Here is a 20,774-nt window from a genome sequence, read left to right on the forward strand (position 1 = left end):
GAGAAACCCGGCATACAGGCTGAGGGCAGCGCGTGGCCTTAAGTGTTAATGTAATATCGCATTTTGGAAGTTGGAAGCTTGGTGCGCTCATTTGCACATCAGTACCCAGAATGCTTTTTCGGTTCCACCACTGTTTAATTCAAGTGCTGGGTTCGAGCTCTTGGAACGCTCCACAGTTTGAGATGCCCTTGCATGTGCTGAGTTCAGTATTTTCCACTGAATAGTTTAAGTGACAATACTGGATTGTGAATGGGTCATCCAAGGATTCTTAATTAGCCTTGATGTTCCAAATGCAAAAAACTGCCCTTGAACGCTTTCAAAACGCATTGTCTTTAACAAAGCAAAGAACCTAGTTTTGCAAGAGCGCGTGTTTGGGGGGAAACATTTCTTCAAAAGTAAGCAACGATTTTTCTGAGACGGAAAGCAAATTTCAGCTGAACGTGACTGACGATAATGCTGCTGCTTAAAGAGCAGCTCTTCGTACCGAGCCCGTGAGCACCCAGGGGAGGTTCAGCGCCGGGCCGGTGCAGGCAGCCCCCGGCAGCGGCCCGCAGCCGTGCCTTTCGGGGTGGCTTCCCCGGGGCCAGCGGCAGCCTGGCAGCGCGGCCGTGGGAACGGCGGGGCAGCGGAGGCCCCGCGGGGAGGCCGTTCCCCCAACATGGAGGCAGCGCTCGAGGCTGCGCCTCCCGCAGCCCCCTGCCCGCGGGTACCGCTTCTCCCAGCCGCTCCTGGCGGGGGGAATCTCTGCACCGGGGGAGAAGGGGGTGAAGGGAAGGGGGTACCCCCAAAAACACGCAACGCCTCGCTTTTTTGGCCACGCTGAGAGTTGCTGGGGGGGGGGGGGGGGAAAGAATGCAATGAAAGGGCGGGGGGAGGCCGCAGCCCCCGGCCCCTCGGGGATCGGCTCTCCTCGGGCGGGGAGAGGAGGTGGGGGCCGCTCGGCGCCTCTGCAGCTCCGGGAGGGTTTGCATTGGCCGCTCTGCTCCTGGGGAGGGGGGGAGGCTGCCTGCAACCCCCCCCCCCCTTCTCTCCAGCCCCTCCTCTCCCCGGCGGGAGGGGGGCCCGGGGGGGCGAGCTGCAGCCCGGATATTTGGGGGAGGGGGCGAGCGCAGCCCCCCCACCCCCGTGTGCCGAGGGGGGGGGCCCCCGGCTGCCGGCTCGGCATTGGAGGAGCGGTGCTGGGGGAACGGGGGGGCTGCAGCCCCCAGCCCCCGCGGGCGGGCGGGGTGGGGGCCGGCCTGCTGGCTCGGGCTGCTCGAGCATTGGCGGATGCGGGGAGGGAGGGGGGCAGGAAGCGGGGGGGCAGGGGGGAGCCCGAGCGGCTGGAGGGGCGGGGGGGGGGTCTCTATGAATAGGGTGGGGGGCTTCTCGAGGAAAAGAAGAGCGGAAAGTTTGCGGCGCCGGCGGTGAGGGTGCGGCGAGGCGGGCGGGGCCCGGGCCGGAGCCGGCGGCGGCGGCGCTCGGCGGGGGAGCAGCAGCCGGGGGGCCCCCGCTGGATTTTTGTAGGGGGGGTGGTATCGCCCCCTCCTTCTCCTCCCCCCAGGGGTGAAAGTGCAAGAGGAAGTGCAGCCGCTGCCATCTTTCCTCCGCTCCAAACACACAGGGACGGACGGGAGCCGGCAGCCCGGAGCCGCAGCCGCCGGAGCCCCGTCCCTCCCGGCTCGCTGCAGCCGCGCCGCGCACGCCCCTTCCCGCGACGGCCGCAGCGCCTCGTGGCGGCCGGGCCCGGGCGGAGCTCGCAGGGCTCGGCGGCGGCCCCGCGCCCCTCCGCAGCCCGAGCCTTTTGTCTCGCCCCCCCTCTCCTTTCTTCCCCCCCCTCCCTTCTCCCTCCGCCCGCCATCCCCTCGCACTGGGCAGGGAGCGCAGCGCGCACCGCCGCCGCCGGCCCGGCCAGGGGCGGGGAGGAGCAGGAGGAGGAGGAGGAGGAGGAGGAGGAGGAGGAGCAGCGCGCCGCCCGGCGGCCCTGAGAGTGCGCGCCCCCTGCGGGCGCCAGCGGGGCGGCGCAAGCCCCATGGAGCGGGTGAGCGAGGCCGCCGCTTGCGGCCCCTCGTCGGGCTGCTACACGTACCAGGTGAGCCGGCACAGCGCCGACATGCTGCACAGCCTCAACCAGCAGCGCAAGAACGGCGGCCGCTTCTGCGACGTGCTCCTCCGCGTGGGCGACGAGAGCTTTCCGGCGCACCGGGCGGTGCTGGCCGCCTGCAGCGAGTACTTCGAGTCGGTGTTCAGCGCGCAGCTGGGCGACGGAGCGGCCGGCGGCGGCGGCGGCGGAGAAGGGGGCACGACGGAGGCGGCGGCGGCCGGCGGTGCCGCGGCGGCGGCCGGCGGTGCCCCCGGGGGCGGGCGGGAACTGGAGATGCACACCATCAGCTCCAAGGTGTTCGGAGACATCCTGGACTTCGCCTACACGTCGCGCATCGTGGTGCGGCTGGAGAGCTTCCCGGAGCTCATGACGGCTGCCAAGTTCCTGCTGATGCGCTCGGTGATTGACATCTGCCAGGAGGTCATCAAGCAGTCCAATGTGCAGATCCTCGTGCCCCCCGCGCGCCCCGACATTATGCTGTTCCGCCCGGGGGCTGCTGACCTCGGTTTCCCTCTTGATATGACCAATGGTGCCACCTTGGCCCCCAATGGCAATGGCATCGCTGGCATGCCCGAAGATGAGGCCACGCGGGCTGCGCTCACCGCTGCTCAGTCCTCCCTGCCCGTTCTGCAGGGTGTGGACCGCCTGCCCATGGTGGCAGGCCCCCTTTCCCCACCACTGCTGGCCTCACCCTTTCAGAACGTTGCTGCTAGTGCCCCCACTTTGAGTACCAAGAGGGGCAGAGGGCGTCCCCGTAAAGCCAACCTCTTGGACTCCATGATGTTTGGTGCCCCTGGGGGGCTGCGAGAGGCTGGCATCCTGCCTTGTGGCCTCTGCGGGAAAGTGTTTACGGATGCTAACCGTCTTCGTCAGCACGAGGCTCAACACGGGGTGACGAGCTTACAGCTGGGCTACATAGACATCCCACCCCCGAGGCTGGGTGAAAATGGTGTCCCTGGTCAGGATGACCCTGATGCCCCCCGAAAGAGAAGCAGGACGAGGAAACAGGTGGCCTGTGAGATCTGTGGCAAGATTTTTCGGGACGTGTACCACCTGAATCGGCACAAGCTGTCACACTCTGGTGAGAAGCCTTACTCTTGTCCAGTGTGTGGGTTACGGTTCAAGCGGAAAGACAGGATGTCCTATCATGTGCGATCTCACGATGGCTCAGTGGGAAAGCCCTACATCTGCCAGAGCTGTGGAAAAGGCTTTTCCAGGTAAGAGAGTACTTATAAGGGTCATAGACACACACACAGAGACCTAGGAAGTTGCCTTTCCCGTCCCCTGGGAAACAAGAACAATTTGTGCATAGGGTAGTTTGACTGTTCCAGTTTAAAATGCCTTGAGAAATGAGACTTTCATCATTTCCGCTGGGAGGCTGTTCTACAGTCACTTGAGAGGATTTAAAAGTAATTAAGACGTAGAACTGGGAGTCAGTTGGCTTCTGGGTAACATTCCCAGCTTTGTCCCAGACTTGGAGTATGCGTGTCCTTGGGCAAATCAGTTAGTCTCTCCCTCAAACGACTCTTCTGTGAAATGGGTATTGAAATAATTACCTACCTCACATAAGTGGCTAGAGACTACTGATTTGTAAGTGGTTTGAAGGTGCTGTTGAAGTGCAAAATATTAATACATCTCAAGTTTATTATTTTTCTCGTATCCATTTTAAATTTTCTTTTTCTTAACTTCCCTTCATTTCTCTTAGTTCGTAATGTTTTTTATCACCCAAATGTGAAGGAAGAGGTGAGATTTCAAAGGCTGCAGCATCAAGTATCTTTTAATACATGATCTTTGTGTCCTTTGGGTTTACATCCTTCTGAAGGGGATCCTGTTTCTGCCCTGCAACATACGTAAGATCTGTGCATTTAATGTTGCTGATTTTTTGTTGTCGCTGTTTGTGGGAGTTAATTTAATATAAGTAGTTTGGTACACGTAGTCATGTTAGTGGTATCTTACAGTCTAAGTTAATGCATTTGCAACTTTTTTTTTTGTAAGTTTGCTGCTCGCTTTCAGGCTAGAAGTAGTGGGGGGAGGGGGGATGCCTACACTCCGCGTTCCCTTTGTAGCAGCCGCCGATTTTCTACAGCAGTTGGTTTGCTCCAACAGGAGAGGAGGAATTGAGGCAGGAAAATGAATCAAAAGGCTTCTAGGGCTAGAATTGTCCCAGCTGTATAAATGTAGGAATTGTGCTCCTGCTAGCTCTCTTGTGGGTAGGGGAACTTTTTGTTACTGAAATAAAGAAAATGCAGATTTTTCTTTAAAAAATGAATAAAAAATCAGCAATAATTAGGGGATGCACTGCCTTCGGGACTGCAAATTTAGTGGAGGAAAGTTATAAAACAGGAAATTTCATCTGTTAGCTAAAAGTGAAAGTATGCTTTTTACTATAGTACTACCTGAGATCATCTGCCAATTTTTATTGCTTTTAGTCACGTTTAAAATTTTCTGTTGCTGTATGAAAGATTTCTGTCAACAATGGGAGGTGAAAGATACATGTCAAACTCTTAATTATCCCAGTAATTTAATATGAAAAAGCAGGATTAGTGTTACAAAAATGAACAAAAGTGTCGATACATCTTTGTAAAATCCAAGTAGGAAAGGCAGAGAATCTTTCCTATATAGAAGTATTTAGTTATAGGAGCAGCCAAAGGAAAGCTGGAAGCGCAATGTCCGATTTTGGTATCCTTTCCTTCATTCAGTAGCACAGCACGTGAGGTTACCAGGCTTGAAGCACCTGGAAGGACCCCAGCCAGGCTTTCCGGTTGCACAGCTCCAGCCCCCGTGCTGGAGCATCAGGTTTAACAGCCTGCCTGCAAAGTTCAGTCAATTTTCTGTCTGCCGTGCGTGAATTCCATCCCGCGTCCTCTCATTGGCGCAGCTGGAAAGCTGGGGGAGGAGAGGGTGGAGAACTTGTTTCCAAGCAGTTTGGGCCTCATACAATGAAAAGCTTTCTTCCCCCTAGGAGAAACTCCCACCAGGAAAATCTGCAGCTATTCAGTCTTCTCTTCAAACTAGGCTTTACTGATTGTGAAGAACGGTCTGACTTTTTTTCAGTAATAATTTGCTCTTCCATTGCACCTTCTAGTTGGGACCTCCAGAGCACTTATTTGTATTAATGCAGTCTCCCCACCAAGTTGTGAGTTAGGACAGCATTTTTTTGTCTTGCTGGTGGATAACGTGTCACAGCAACAGAGTTAGAGTCAGTCTTTTTGCACAAAGGTGCTTAAAGTTGGCTTCTTACATCCATGTTTGGGACATAAATCAAAAGGGATCGACTTTCAAATATTCAGCAACTGTAAATCAAATTTCCCTGATTGTCAAGATCTGAATAGGATTTTGGAAGAAGACATGCAGGTTTGAAAATTGTAGCTTGCATTTCTGTTTTCTTTGGTCGTTCAGTCATAATTTCTCCTTGAGAAAATGCTGCCCTTCTAGCAAGTTGGAGAGAGTACTTACCAAGGTAGAGTCCCACTTGTTGGTGATCTGGTTCTTGCAAAGTTAAATGTCGCTATATTTGGAATAGATCCACCACAAGATTGTCTCTTTTTTGGTTAAAATTGTAAGTTTATTTTTAGTATTTGTTTTAAGTGTGCATATGTGTATTTTCTTTTAAGGCCAGACCACTTGAATGGACACATCAAACAGGTGCATACCTCAGAGAGACCTCACAAGTGTCAGGTAGGAGCTGGAGGGGTTTAGACTGACGTATGGGTAATCTTTTTGTTTTAAGGCACTAGATTTATGAATATGCAGAGAATTATGAAGTATCAATAAAAATTTGTGGGACTACGTGTGTGAGGTTGGGACAAATATTTGTAAATAATGGTATTCAACAGCGGTAGCTTTACAGTCCTCCTGTCCCCCAGCCCCTTGTGTCATCTGCTGCTTTGGTCCTCCTGCCTCCCTCCCCATCCCCAGATGTTCTCCCTGCTGCTCTGTCCCAGTCTCCCCCTGGATCTCTTACCCAGTCACAGTGTCCCTGGGCTTAGAGCCGACGACAAAGGCGATGCCCCATTTTTTCCACACCCTCTTCCACATTCACGGTGGTTACCAGCAGGAGGCTCCAATGATGACTTTTTTTTTTAAGAATAATTTCAAATAAAATTGGTGAATTAACATAAATTTCCAAGATGCTCTTTTTATCACATAGCCTTCAGAACATTGCACTGAGCAAAATTGGAAGCTTTTTTTTTTTATCCCAGTGAGAGTATAGATAACATTAGCACAATACCGTTTGTGATGTAATATCATAATGCTGTATGTAGTTTTTTGTTGTTGTTGTTGTTTTTGTTTTTTTACAGTCAATAAACTATTTGTTGGGGTTTGAAAGAACAAATCACTAAAGATATTTTGTAATTAATTTGTATAGAGATTTAAAAGGTGCCTGGAAGTGTTAAGTTGAGAATCTGCTTCCATTATCACCCACTGTATTCACATATTTGTTGGGCAAATATCTAAAAGCATATGCTGAGCGAACAGTCTCCATGCTTGTTCTCTGAGGAAAGGCTTAGCTATCTATTTATTTTAAGAAGGTTTGAGCAAGATAACTTCATTTTCTTTGAAGACAGTGAAGGTTAGAGGATTTTTTTTCTTTAAAAATGTTGACCACATAAACCAAGTCAATCCTACGTGACTGCTGCCTTCTCATCGGCTTTATTTTTCCATCTCTTGACACATCTTTGCTACGTTTCCTCCAAATTGTGAAAGTTTTGAAATGTTTTTGCAATTTTATTAATCCAGTGAACAGATTTTCATATAGAGAGAGCTATCTAAAGGTTTCTGTTGACTTCAGCAAGATCTGTGGGAGCTCAACACCTTTAAAAATCAGTCCACAGAGCCTTCGTGTTGATTTTACATCTTGCCCTATCAAAAACCTAAGACTCATTTAAACTTCTTAAGATGATTTAGGGCTGTAGATTCATATAAATTGGGAAATTCTGCTCTCAATAAAGACCACACAATTTGGAGATAGCAAGGCGTCTGTGTGGATAAATAACACAGAAGATAACTGAAAAAAATTATCCATAGAGCATTTATTTGTGTGCAGATACAAAAATTAATATTTAGGTCCCCACATAACCGGGAAGTCATCAGTCTTTTGCCAGTTCATATCAAGGTTACTAAATGCATGAAATTTATGAACAACACTGATGTGTATGAATTGTCCTTTGCCAGCTAATACCTGATAATTTTTTTTTTACAGTTTTCTGATTGAATTAAGTGTTAAATATAACCTCTGCAAATGTGAATCAGAGGGTACACTAAGAGCTAGAAAGTCAAGAAATACAGAAGCTAAGATTGTACGGCCAACTCAACTCTGTTTCCTTGCACACATGTATTTTGTGATAGCATTTGCTAAGAGCAGTCTTTCTCATTGTGTGTTTTTTAAAGTACAGTAATGTTACATGCACTGTTCATTTCAGTTAAAAGATAGGCTATAGGGTACAAGCATGAGGGCAGGGTTGAGGTTGTCATTTCAGGCTTGGTTTGTTGCTTATTTTTGACTGCTTAACCTTGCAAAGTTAATTTGTCATTAATCTTAAACAATGGGTAGATTTTTTTTTTAAAGAGCTGTCATGTGTCTTTGCAAAAAATACTTCACGATATCCTGTCAGATTAAGAAAGTCTTCTTGAGTATGCACAAATCTGATACACATGTTACAGCCACGGAAGGGATGGTATCACTGAAAATTTGTTTCAAATCTGAAAGCTGATACATAAATTGATAAAGTTCTCCTTCCGATTATCTCATAACCAATAACACTTCTGTTCCATGACGTGTATCTAGACACAGAATCTGGCTGCTAGGAAGGAAAATAGCTTAATGTTGACGTGTTGCTTTGCCACTTTTCGTTCAGTTTGTCGTCGATTTCTTTCGGCAAACTATCCCCCATGAGAGTAGGCCAAGCAACATTGAGCATCTTTTTTGAATCTGTTGAGTTCCTGTTGAAAATTCTTGTTATTGTCACACTTTGTTTATATTTTATATGTTTATTTATATATACTGCAAAAGAGATTCTTTAGGTAAACAGAAAAACCTTCCAGAATCCTCTGTTCTAGTGGAATTCTTGAAAGTACTCTGCTGCTGTGATCTAAACAAAATCCAGGCTGTTTACCTGAGTCCTCATGTTTCTTGGCATACCGGTGAATATCTAATGTTTTGTAGGGGTGACAATGTGGCATCAATGTACATTTTCAACTGCCAAAACAAAAGAGGGAGGGTGTCAACCCAACTTCAGAACAATAAAATGAAACCGTGAGAAGCAGGACAGTAGTAAGCTGAATGTTACTGCAGTAGTGTAGCTTGGCATGTAATCCTGTGCTCATCTCCTTAATGTAATGGTTGGGCTTCACAGGTCTTTGAAAAACTCTCCCAGCCTCCAGCACCTGCAGCACGTGATGCCAGACACAGACCTGATTCCAGCTTTTTCATTACTGTTAAAATAGATTCAGAATGGTGAATGCCTCCACAGACCCAAGGCATCTGAAAAATCAGATCCAAGACATTGCTTTGGTGTCCAGATAATGGCACTCTGGCTACATTTCCCCTGGATTGTTGCACTGTTGATACATATTATTATTATTTTTAAATCTGACAGTTGAGTTCTGGGTGAAGGAGAAGGGGTAAGTTAGTTTTCTGGCCATGATGGGATAGGTCAGTTTGTTGGCTCATCATGGGAAGGGGTGAGGCTGGATTGTTGGCTTTTGAGGGTGAATGGTATAAAAGCTAGGCTGCAGTTTGGGAGGAAACTGATCTGAAAGTCTGTGAATGGGAAAGAAAAAGGGGAGAAAACAGAAGTTTGCTCCTTCTCTGAGAGAAGAGGCAGGTTGTTCCTCTGGCAATTTAAATAAATAAAATAGAACAAAGTAGGTTAAATTAAAGCATAACCTTTGACAAAGAAAAAGATCTATTTATTTAAATAAACCTAAATTTGGCATCCCGAGTCCAGTGCTTTTCCCATTGATTTCAATGTAGAATGAGTTTCTTCCTGTCCTAATTTCTCTTACTTCCTGCCTATTAGCAGGAAAATGGCAGCCACCATGGAATAAGCTCAGAGACATCCACAGCCATAGAAAAGTTGAAACTTCAAGAGGTATTTCTTCAACCATGTTTTTTAAACTTTATATATATTCTTTTTGATCTATTTATGTACCTGTGCAATGTTTGATAGGAAAGCACTGGATTTTTCTTCTATGATTAACAATTAATGATAAATACTTAGTACTCACTTAGCACTTCACATCTTCTATAAAATAAAACTTTTTACTTTTTTGTTGTTTTTGCTCTATACCTTTTATAAATATTAACTATTCGGATATTAACTTTGGGGTTTTCTTTAAGCATAGTCCTGTCTCCCATTGTTATGATTTAGCTAAACTGATTCTTGCTTTCTCCACTGGACTGATTTTTTTTAAGATTCTTCACAGATATATTTGCTATATAGATTATCCAAAGGTGAACTTTGCAAAACTCAGCAGCAACACAGAAATGATTATATTGCCTTTTCCTAAGCTTTCAACTTGATCAGTTCAATATGGGACAGATACGGTTTTACTTCTGGCATCCCTGTATTTGTGTGGTTTGTCTCTGGTCTGCTTTATAAACTAATGCACTCCCAATGCAGTTGTATGGACGCTTACTGTGGCTCAATATTACTAGGGTAACTGATGATGGATCTTTTGGCTGTCATCCTTGGTTGTCTAGTTATATACCTTCAGTTGATATCCAGCAGATTGATTAGTGTCAGTGCTAGAATCCTGGCTTAACTGAGGGTTTACCTCTAATAACATTTAAGTAAGTGAAAGCTGCACCTGTTTTGCTCAGCGCTGTGTCCTGAGATTTCAAATGAAGAGAAATCTTTCACGTTCAAGAATTTGCCTCTTTATCTTCACTGCTTGTGATTTATGATTCCTTGTCTGGTGAGCTGAGTCAAATCTCTGTGTATCATGGAAAACCAGATAATTTTACTGTTGCCTTTTTAAGTACATTAAGTCCTGATCCTGTGAGGTGCTAAGTCTTGTGCTTGATGCAGGGTAGCCTCAGCTCCATGGGAGTTTACCATACTTAAGCATCTCGAAGGATCAAATCAGTCTAAAGCCTGTTGAAATTGGTAGATACTTTTCAGCTACCTTCAATGTTTTTTGGATTAAGCTCTTGATTAACTAAATTTCATAAAATTACATGGGTTACCCTCTTTTGTATTTGTCGATTCCATTTATCTGAAGTTATTACTTTGTAATTTTAGTTGGGTTGTTACTTTTGCAAGTCTGTCTCTGGTGAAGATTTGTCTATTTACACACTGATACTTGAAAAGACAGATTGTATCCAGTTCCCATATCACTTAATATTCTCATGTTATCTCATAAGGGACTCTGGTTATACATTTTAAAACTGCATTATTTTATATAAAGGTGTGGTATAAACCAAACACTGTACACTCTGGAATGTCACTGTTGCCCTCTTGGTCTGGTCATTCTAACATATGCTTGTTTTTGTTTTTGCTCTTCCATTTGTGAGCAATGGTTTTGGAGTATAATAACTTGCACAGTGTATTACTGGTAGTTTATTATTTTAATTCATATTAGAGGTACAGCCAGCCTTTCAGAACTGGCAGGCCATTGTAGTGGGCCGTATACATAGCCTGTGTGCCTGTTGACTGCTATGATTTTAAAACTGGGAGGGAGCCTTCCCTCATCTGTCATATGGATTGCCTTTGGGAAGTGGGCAAGTAGTACACCAGATCAAAAGCTGGGAAAAAATAAGAAAACCTTGAAGAAAATAGGGAGGCCTGTAGCTTGTGTAGCCTTTTAGCTGAAAGTAAGAGACAGGTAGCCTTGAGCTAGCAGAAGCAAGGAAGATAAGGGATAAAAGATAAAAAACAAGAAGGAGAAAACCAGCTCCAGACTGACCTATAGTAACCTTCTGCTCACTAAGGGTCATTAACATATTAAAGATCACACCCATCAAAAGCTAATGTATGCTAATGTGGGATTTGGTGTTCCCCTCCACTGTTCCTCTGTAATGCGCAAACTCAGTAGAGATAAGTTAGGTGAGCTGTAATGGCCAATCAAAAGTAGCCAAAGAGAGAGTTTTCACAAGTTTGCTCTGTATAAATGATGGTGATTCGAGTCAGAGGTGTGCTCGCTTTGCGAAAGATCGCCAAGCATCTGACTCTGCAGTTATATAATTAATTCTTTAATTAAAAGACCTTTGTGTGGGTTATTGGAGTTTTGGATTGGATTATTTGTGTGGACCCTCTGTGTGCTTATTGGCATGGCACATTGGGCACGAACCTACGGACAACAGGCCATGTACACAGCCTGCGTGCCTGCCGACTGCTGTGATTATAAAATTGGGAGAGAGCCTTCCCTCAGCTGTCATATGGATTGCCTCTGGGAAGTGGGCAAGTAGTACACCAGATCAAGTTTGTTTCATGGTAGTAAGTGGAATATGATAACTTGATCAGGGGTAAGTTGTCACAGATCTCAGTGTCATTCAGTTATTTTGATACCTGCTCACTTCTGAGGCTTCACTCCCACACTTTATCTGTACTGCTACTGTGGATACCAGAATGGCTTTTATTGTCTTTTGTCCTCTCATCCCAGCCAATTCTCTGATGCTTCCTTATATGCCTTCTTAGCCCAAAGGGTTTGGTCCTCTGTACTGGAGTCAGATTGCTCAGATCAAAGAGTAAAATTTAGGAAGGTGACAGAGAGGACACTTTGAGTGGTTTAAAGTGATTGTAATGGCTCAGTGAAATGGCAGAATTCACTGTAACTGGAATGAATTGGTTTGTGCTATTTCTTTTACTGAATATCCCTCAAAGTGTTAGTATCTTCATCCTCAATGAGGGGCCTTAGAATTCTATCTTGATTTAAGTTTGACCTGTAGTATGTTAGAGCTATTTTCTTGCTTCCTTAATTCTTTTAAGTAGTAACATCACATCTTCTGCAGTATGTTGGTGATCTGAACTGTTTTTGTGGGGAAATGGCTTGTGCATCGTGTCATTTGCATACACAGGGTCTAAGGTATTTACTCTAAACAATACATAACAGATTTGACAAATATCAGTGCTTTGAGCAGAGCTGATGAGTCACATGGTTCTCGTTGTACCTGCAGACTTGTAATGCTTCCTTTGCCACTCGTGACCGACTGCGCTCACACCTAGCATGTCATGAAGACAAAGTTCCATGCCAGGTGTGCGGGAAGTACTTGCGGGCAGCATATATGGCAGATCATTTGAAGAAACATAGTGAAGGACCAAGCAATTTCTGCACTATCTGTAATCGAGGTAATGAGGAAACTACTTTTTTTTTTTATTTCAGTGGAATGGGAAAGTGCTGGAGGAAAGCTGTAAGGCTTCGTGACTCTCTGCAACAGGAGGAGGTTATACCATATAAGTGTATATATTCTTTGTTTTCCTTATTGAATGCTTAACCTTGAAACTGATGGAGCTGTAGGACTGGCCATTATACATGGCTGATAGTTCCTGAAAACACTCGGTTTAAATTTAAAGGAAATTATACAATTTTGAGAATTTTATTTGCTAAATAGCCAGATGCCTATAAAATAACCATGATATGTTGCTTTGCCACTGTTCATCATGCACATATTTTCCTATACCTGGTTGGAACTGAGTGCCTGCATTCAGTCTGGAAGAAGAATCTCTGAAATAAACATGAAGTTGAAAATCACATACTGTACATAAAAGTTCTACATTATATTATCGGTCTTGCTTAACCTCCTGGTGCAGTAGTAGAATGAAGCTGCTTCTCTCTCTTCACCCGGGAAATTGGTTTGTATTAATGTACATTTCCAGAACACATCTGGTAAAGAGCACTAGAAGTGTGCTTTACTTCTATTTGTGTAAATACAGCTTTGAAGCTTTTCCATCTGTTTGTGGTACCGTCCAACTGGAAAGAGAGTTGTAGATACAGGTTATGTGGGCTGTAAGGCAAGCTGGGCAAATTTCAGAAAGGAAAAAAAAGTCATTTTGACTTACCCATGTCTGTTTTGTTTTATTTTGAATGATTAATAATCAACTTCAAAGTATATTGCTGGCTCACACCCGTGCACGTACCTAGTAAGTGTGGGATCAGGTTGCTGCTGTGTTTTGTGATCTCGTTTTTTCTGATGAGTTGCTTTTTGTTAATGTGTGTTCACTTATATAATTTAAGAGAGGTGGTATCTTTTGAGAGAATAAAACTGTTCTGTACTTAATGATGTGAGGATTTCAGGAGCTTTTAGATGACTAGGACGTGATGAGTAATGAGAGACATTAAATTGTGAGAGAGGTGTTTCCAGTATTTGAACCATATGTTAGGTCCTGAAAATGATACTATCAGTTTGAGTGCAAATGTCATCTGGGTTGAAAATCTTCAGATTCTGAAGCTCCGGGCAGATGGTTTGAAATGAAGCTTGGCCTCCTCTTCAGCTAAAGGCCTATCTTCTGAAACACCCCTTAGGCTTATCCCAGTCCTTTCTGTGGTAACAACATGGAGGACAGTAGCCAAGATCCAGGTGCTATCCTGCTCTCTTTCATCTGAACCTGGTGCTAAAGAAAAACTCACATGGGGTGTGCGAAATTGTCACCTTTCCAGGGCTCATAAGCTTGAGTTTCAACTTAACTACCACTGGATGTCGCTGCAGCTCTTTCGAAATTTAGTCAGCATGACAAAGACAAATCTGGCGTTCAAACAATGAAATGATTGAAAAAATTTTTCATATCTTACAAGTTTAAATATACAGTGGAAATTTAAATAAAATAGGCACTTTGGTGTGGAAGGCTAGGGAACCTGTTGTATAGCAAACTGTAACCAGCTACTTTATTCTTACAGTTCGTGTATTTCTTACATGTTGCTGTGAATTTCAGTATAAATCAGCACTTACAAGCCATAACTGAACTGTTGAGTAGTTGTTAAATATTTACCTTCTTTTAAAATTCATAGGAAAGGGAAGTTACAGACTGGCATTGTCAAAATAATGGTATTATGAACTCGTTACGTGCCGTGAATTTTGATTACAGATTTATGATCTGTGATACTGGGATTTTTAATCCAAAATGTTCTAGAATCAAGTGAGTGTTCATTGTTTGGAAGAGAGATCTTTTAGATTGCAGAGGCTGGAGACATGAAACACAGTGGAAAATGTATGAGTTAAAAACCTCTGTTTCATAGGCATTGGTGCAGCCAGAAGCTATGTGCTATCCTCCCAGCTGTGATCGTGCCATGGCTACAGTGCTCGTGCAATGGGATTTTTGATTTATTCTTTCTCTTGCTGATGTGCTGGTGTATTGAACATGAAACCAAAAATGTGCATTGTTTGTTTCACAGAAATCAAATGAGTTAGGAGATGAGTGTATATTCCAGTCACAAGTAGCATGAAATTTTTTGCAGTAAAATAAGTTCTTGTCTTTTTCATGGTGGGTACAGAGTTGATTAAAAGCGGAAGCATTCTCCAGATGTTCTGGCTAAATCCAAATCAGAATTTTTGAAAAATGAGTATTCTGCAGCTATTTCTGTAGTCTGTCTCCTTGTGGATGTTAACTGAGACATCAAGGGAGAGATCCCATCTATCAAAAGCAGATCATTTCCTTTGTATGCATGTTTTTAATGTTGTTTTCTCTGGAATGAAGAAATAATCTGCTCTGCAGAGCTGTGAGATAAATATGGGTAAGACAATGAATACATTACGTTGAAAAATACTGCTGCTTTATCCTCTGCATTAGCCCGATTTTGTTTTTAAAGAGATTTTAAAAAGCAAAGGATTATTGACTGTGAATTTCCCCCCGCTCCCCCCCGTCTACCTAGGACAGCTATTCATAATTAAGGCCTACCGAAAAAAAAAGCCAGTGCTGAGTGCTTTAGGAAAAAAAAAAAAAGGATAAAATCAAAAAAATCTCACTTCAAACAGTTTCCTGTGAAGCAGTTGGCATTCGTACTGCTTGATGGAAGTTGATGACTCAAGTGTTCATCTGCCAAGTGTGTGAAGGGAAGCTAACACACTTTGCAGGCAGCTTTCATTATACAAAACAATGTATTCTACAAATAGAATTGCAGAGTTCAGAAAAAATATTGTATAGCAGAGATTACAACTCTAGATTTTCCTGTGTCAGTTGTACAGAAAAACACTGAATAACTTTATGCAGTCCTTTTTTTGATCGTTGGTGGTACGATTCTAATGTGTTGCTAAAACGTGTTAGAAAGAGGCTTATCTCAGCATGCATTTGGGTTTCAGACACATGTAGGAAGTAAGGGAAGTAAGTACCTTGCAATTGGAAGCATTGTTGTTCCATCTTTTCTCTACTGGAAAAATTCTTTCCATACCTACAGTGGATTTTGGTAGTTGGAAAAATATATTCTCCTGCAGCCCAGTGACATTCAGTACAGCATTTTGTGTGTGAGGGTAGGTCTTGTCTTATTTCAGAGGGGAATAGCCTTATGTTAGTTCCCTGGATGACTTGGCCTCAATAGTTCTCCCTTGTATTTTGAGCGTAGTATGTTCTTGGTTTCTTCACTTGTGCTTTTCTTGCTGTATCTATCTACTTCTCTGTACTTCTATCTTCAGTTCAGGGATCCACAGCAACCATCTCTTGTTCATTCTCAGCAGCCTACCCTTTGTCCCCACGAGCAAGTTGCTGCGGAGTTTGGTCTTGCTCTGCAGGTCCTGTATATATAATTATTAATAACCCCTGGATAGTCTTTGGTCCTGGCTTCTGAGCTAAGTCTGTGCAGAGGATTATTCTGTTGGGGAGCCACAAGGAATTCTAGCGTAAAGCCACATTCATTATTAAATTCGGCACCTGAAACTAACAGCTGCTGTCAGAAAATCCACCCAAGAAGTGTGCCAGCATTGGTTTTGTGTCCTTCCTAATATATTATTTTATCTCACTGAATGTAAATGCAATTATATCACCATAAAAGTAGGATTACAGTATAGATGAACAGATTACAGCATATCTCTTCATTTTTAAAGTGAAGCATTGACCTGAAAGTTCTGTTTCAAGGGCTTGTGCTGCAAATGCTGTATTGGTTTAACAAGTCTCAGGTTTTCTCTATCCAGAACAGGAACTGTATCTGTGACTGTGAAACATGTGTTGTGCTCTCTGTTCTTAAAGCAAAATGTTTCCAGCATGAAAGTGTGATAATATTCTGTCAAAATTTAATTTTAAAAAACGGTTGTTGAAAGTCTTTAAAACTGTCTTCCATGTGCCTTATATATAGTCCAAATATTTCTAGTATTAACTGCAAAGCTTATTAAAATCTTATTTAAAAAATGTTCCAAAATATTTGTGAGATAATATATTACATTAAATGAAAAGTCCTTATTTGTGAGAGTTAATAAATAAATATGCACATGTACAAATGTAAAAAAAAAAAAAAAAAAAAACAGGAACTGTTTAGAAATCTGAGTTTGAAATATATGTTTTTAATTTCCATAGTTTGGGCTTACAGATCAGAGCTAATAGAAGTACTGAAATTTGATTTTGAAATACTTTTTTGCTAACTGCAGACAAAATACGAGTTTCAATATTTTTTTTAAAACTCGGGATGAGCTGAATGGGGGAAAGATTTTTTCAAAAATTATTATTTAATGGCAAACTTGTAATAGGGAATATGAACAAGAGAAAGATATAAAGAACAGGGAAGGCAGATGTGTGTCTTTGCTGGTGGCAGGATCTCATCTCCTTTTATCTTGTTTAGGTTTCTCCTCTGCCTCCTACTTAAAGGTCCATGTTAAAACCCACCACGGTGTTCCCCTTCCCCAGGTCTCCAGGCACCAGGAATCCATCCCGAATGGGGGAGCAGCGTTCCACTGCGTCAGGACCTATGGCATCAAAGGCAAGAGACTCCCTCCTCTGCACCTTGCTGCTCTGTGCAGAACTTTGTGTTGTGGGTTGTTGGGCTGGGCGTGAGAAAGGGAAGGGAGGAAGGACAAGGAAAATACTGGAAATAAGCTGAGGGAGAAGCAGCGAAATCAGTGTGTGTAATGTTTGCCCTTGGATGGCTGATTTAACAAGTCTGGGGGAATGACATAGGCAGATGAGAGGACTTGAATTTTTGGCAGCTTCTTAAATTTTATAGATGGGAAAAGCCGTGCTCGTTCATCTTGACCTAGGAACAGGCAGTATTATGGGTTAAAGAAAGTCTGTATCAGTGAAAAGCTCATTTTTTTTTCCTGTTGGAAGTCCTTATAGAGTTACTACAGAAGCCCTTTGCTTCTGGGTGGTGTGCTGATTTAACAAGAGATTTACTCCAGCTCAGTGCTGTGTTGATTTCATGCATATCCTGTTTGGTTCATAATGCCGAGTCCAGAGCAAATCTGTCTTTTGGGTTGTGCCAAGTGGTTCTTTGGTCTTTTAGAGTTAATAGTAGATACAGCTTATTTGTATTCAGAGGCTTGTTTAGGCAGTATGTCTGGGTTTCCCACGCTCATTCATATACACTGAGCAAAAAGTGTGGACAAACTTTCTTGGCGTAGTGCCAGAGGAGAATGGGGAATGCTCCAAAAATACCAATGGCTTCGCCAAGATATGTATCCAAATGGCTTAAAATAGTGTCTCAAACTCCTGTTTCACACTACAGTGTTTAAACATGAAATAATTTTAGATTATGAAGATCACTTCTAACAGTGTTGCACTTAGCATTTAAAAAAGAGTTCCCCAGGATTAAATGGAATTGCACCTCTGAAACTGCAGTAGCTCTCTACTGCTGTGCTGAGTGAATGAGTAAAATATGTCCAGGTTTTTTCACATCTTCCTGTAGCTTATTGTACTTTATTAGGTTTCTAGGCTCTCCCTCAAAGTATCAACTGTATTTCAGAAGTGTGGGGAGTGACTTCTACAGTTAAAACTCATAATCGGGTCCATGTATTTGTAGTGCCTGAGGTATAAACTTTTTGAGACACCTTCTGGGATTCAAAAACCAGAGACACGTTATGGATGCATTAACTATCACTACAAATCCATGTTAAAAACCTGGATCTTGCTCTGATAGCAGCTCTGTAATTTGTAAAGAGGACGTGCTCAAGGGCTTCAGAATATGTGGGGTTGCAGTGCTAAGTGTGTATCATTCTAACATGACAGGCATTATTGAATCAGGTGGTAAACAGTATCATCTGTCTGAATGCATGTGTTTTGGGAGATAAGGTTCTGAAAACTTCTCTCTATTCTTTTTCCCATAGAAGGACAGAAATGTTCACATTCGGACCCGATTGAGAGTTCTGATTCATACGGAGACCTCTCTGACACCAGTGACCTCAAGACTCCCGAGAAACAGAGCACCAATGGGTCCTTCTCGTGTGACATGGCAGTCAGCAAAAACAAAATGGAGACGGAGGGAGAGAAGAAGTACCCGTGCCCTGAATGTGGCAGCTTTTTCAGATCAAAGTCTTATCTGAACAAACACATACAGAAAGTTCACGTCAGGGCCCTTGGTGGCCCACTGGGGGACCTTGGTCCTGCTCTAGGATCCCCCTTTTCACCCCAACAGAACATGTCTCTTCTGGAGTCATTTGGGTTTCAGATCGTCCAGTCAGCATTTGCGTCATCCCTAGTGGATCCAGAGGTCGACCAGCAACCAATGGGGCCAGAGGGAAAATGAGATCAGTTTGACCTTAAAGCAAAGCAGCAGTCTGGCTATAATGATAAGATGCTGTGAATGAAAGAGGAAATAATGAAATTTGGTTCTATAGCTGAGAATTTTTTATTCATTTTAGCTTCCCTCTTTGTCTCATGCTCTACCCCACCTTTTAAACCTTCTCTGGGGAGAGGGTAAAAATGCTTCTTAGCTGATAAATTACAGAAGACGGTGACCTTGGATAGGAGACATGATTTAAAACACCAAATGGAGCTTTAGAGGCTGCAGCGGGTGTTTTGTCATGATTTTCTAGAATAAAAAAGAAGTTGCCAGCACTGATCTGAGAATTAGAGACAGTCCTAGTGACCAAGGCACATGGGGAGCTACAGCTACATGGAGCTATATTCTGTTCCCTCTCTATTCCCCGTCTTCCCTAACCCACCCCAGAAAAACACAGTAAATTTTAAAAACAGACCCCTTACTGACTGAATATAACATTAAGAAAAATGCCCCATGGTTACAATGCAGTTGTCCTTTTAAAAACAAAAAAATGTGAAGAAGGTGAGAGAATTTGAACCCCTTCTGCCATTTGTGAGGCTGTGAGTGCTTCAGCAGAACTGAACTGCTGAGAAAAATCACCATTCAGAACAGGTTTTGTTCTTTTTAACCATTGAACTTGCTGTCAGGTTTTTAATTCTCTATTATTATTATTTTAGGACCTGTTGTAGTGAATTGCTACTGAAAAGCCAGTCTAAGGCGATACACAGAGCACTCTTAAAGCAGCAGTCACATTAGGGTTAGTATTAATTTTTTTTAGATGTACCATAATTAATAACTTGGCTAGTTGATTGTTTTAAGTCTATGAAAGAAATAGTTTTATGGGGAAAAAAAAAAAGGAAAAAATACAATTGCAGTCTGGTTGACTGGTGCTCATTTTTCTTGTGGGGACCTAGGGTATAAACACGATCAGCTATCGGGTTAACACTATGTACCACTGACTTGTTTAGTGTGAATAAACCCAGGGGTTCACAGAGTGATTTTGGTTTAATTGGATTGGACTCTATTAAAGAAGTTAGTATGTTACTTTGCATCCCCTCGTTTTGTCTGGTTTTTGAGCAATTTAGCCACCTGTCCAAAAGGTGTGCAAATGAGAACCAGTAAATACGATATTAATCCCTCTCTCCATTGTACTGTACTCTCAGTGACCTGGGCTTTTTGGCTACAGTCATGCTCTCCTGATCTGCCTTTAGTCAGGTTTGCAAAAGCCAGTCTTACTCATTTCTTTTCTGAGAAGGGTTTGTACTATAATAGATGGGAATTGTGAACGGCAGATCTCTGAAAAAACAATTGATAACAAAAGGCAAAGAAGCAGCGCTTCTAGGCTGTTCGAGGTTCCATTTAATCTGGAAAAAAAAACACTTGTGCAGAAATAGTGTCCTTTCTTGGCCTTCCCTCTCCTCCCATGTAGCTTTTCAAGGTCTTTATGTACCAAATCCAGGTATAAATGTTGTTTGATTAGCTCTACACAGGGTTAGGAGTTAGGAATACTCTGAGTTATAATTATGGTTCTGCTATTGATGTTCAAAGTCGTGTAGGGCAGCTCATTTAATTTATTCCTTGATTTCCTATCTGCGAAGAGTTTTCTCTACATCACCAAATAGTTGTGAGGGTTAATTAAAAAAGGTTAAAGAAGTGATTTGGTAAACCAAACTGCTATGTAGGTACTGAGTATTTGCAGAAAGGCCACCCTGAAGAGCCCAAGTCCCACGCCATTCTCGTATTCTGTGAAACGATAGCATTCAGTCCCCATCATTAATGCAGTGACAGGACAGACCACTGCAGACCAGGACCTACATCCTCTATAAGAGGTATGTCTGCATTAAATGTGAATGTAGCCACAAACTGCTGCTATGGCACTTTGTGTTGTACAGGCGCTCCTAATCCAAACCCTGCAGCTAATCTATAACTGAAGATGTTGTGGGATACATTCCGCTGTTAATTTTGTGTTGAAAATGTAGAATGTTTTGTAAGTATATAGGTTTTGGAATGTCATTCTAAGCTCTACTAAATTAGAACCACCAGCTTCTCTCATGTAAGAAGCTACATTTTAATG

At 43.3% G+C, this 20,774-nt stretch overlaps 1 protein-coding gene across 5 annotated transcripts; it reads left to right on the plus strand.

Annotated features, from left to right (window-relative positions):
• Positions 1–1,464: 1,464 nt before the first annotated feature.
• Positions 1,465–19,751, plus strand: PATZ1 (POZ/BTB and AT hook containing zinc finger 1). Of its 5 annotated transcripts, none has more exons than XM_080560028.1 (6): positions 1,470–3,300; positions 5,698–5,761; positions 9,106–9,177; positions 12,204–12,375; positions 16,787–16,924; positions 18,270–19,751. In XM_080560028.1, the coding sequence occupies exons 1-6, from the start codon at positions 2,012–2,014 to the stop codon at positions 18,683–18,685; spliced, it is 2,151 nt and encodes a 716-aa protein (XP_080416154.1). In that variant the 5' UTR covers positions 1,470–2,011; the 3' UTR covers positions 18,686–19,751. The 5 variants fall into 5 exon arrangements, with proteins under 5 accessions (XP_080416156.1, XP_080416154.1, XP_080416153.1 ...); XM_080560027.1 differs by having other exon boundaries at positions 1,472–3,300; positions 9,109–9,177; positions 18,267–19,751; XM_080560026.1 differs by having other exon boundaries at positions 1,474–3,300; positions 18,267–19,751.
• The last annotated feature ends 1,023 nt before the right edge of the window (positions 19,752–20,774 follow it).

This window comes from Anser brachyrhynchus (genome assembly GCF_964034855.1).
Source record: "Anser brachyrhynchus genome assembly, chromosome: 17".
In the NCBI taxonomy this organism is placed as follows: domain Eukaryota; kingdom Metazoa; phylum Chordata; class Aves; order Anseriformes; family Anatidae; genus Anser; species Anser brachyrhynchus.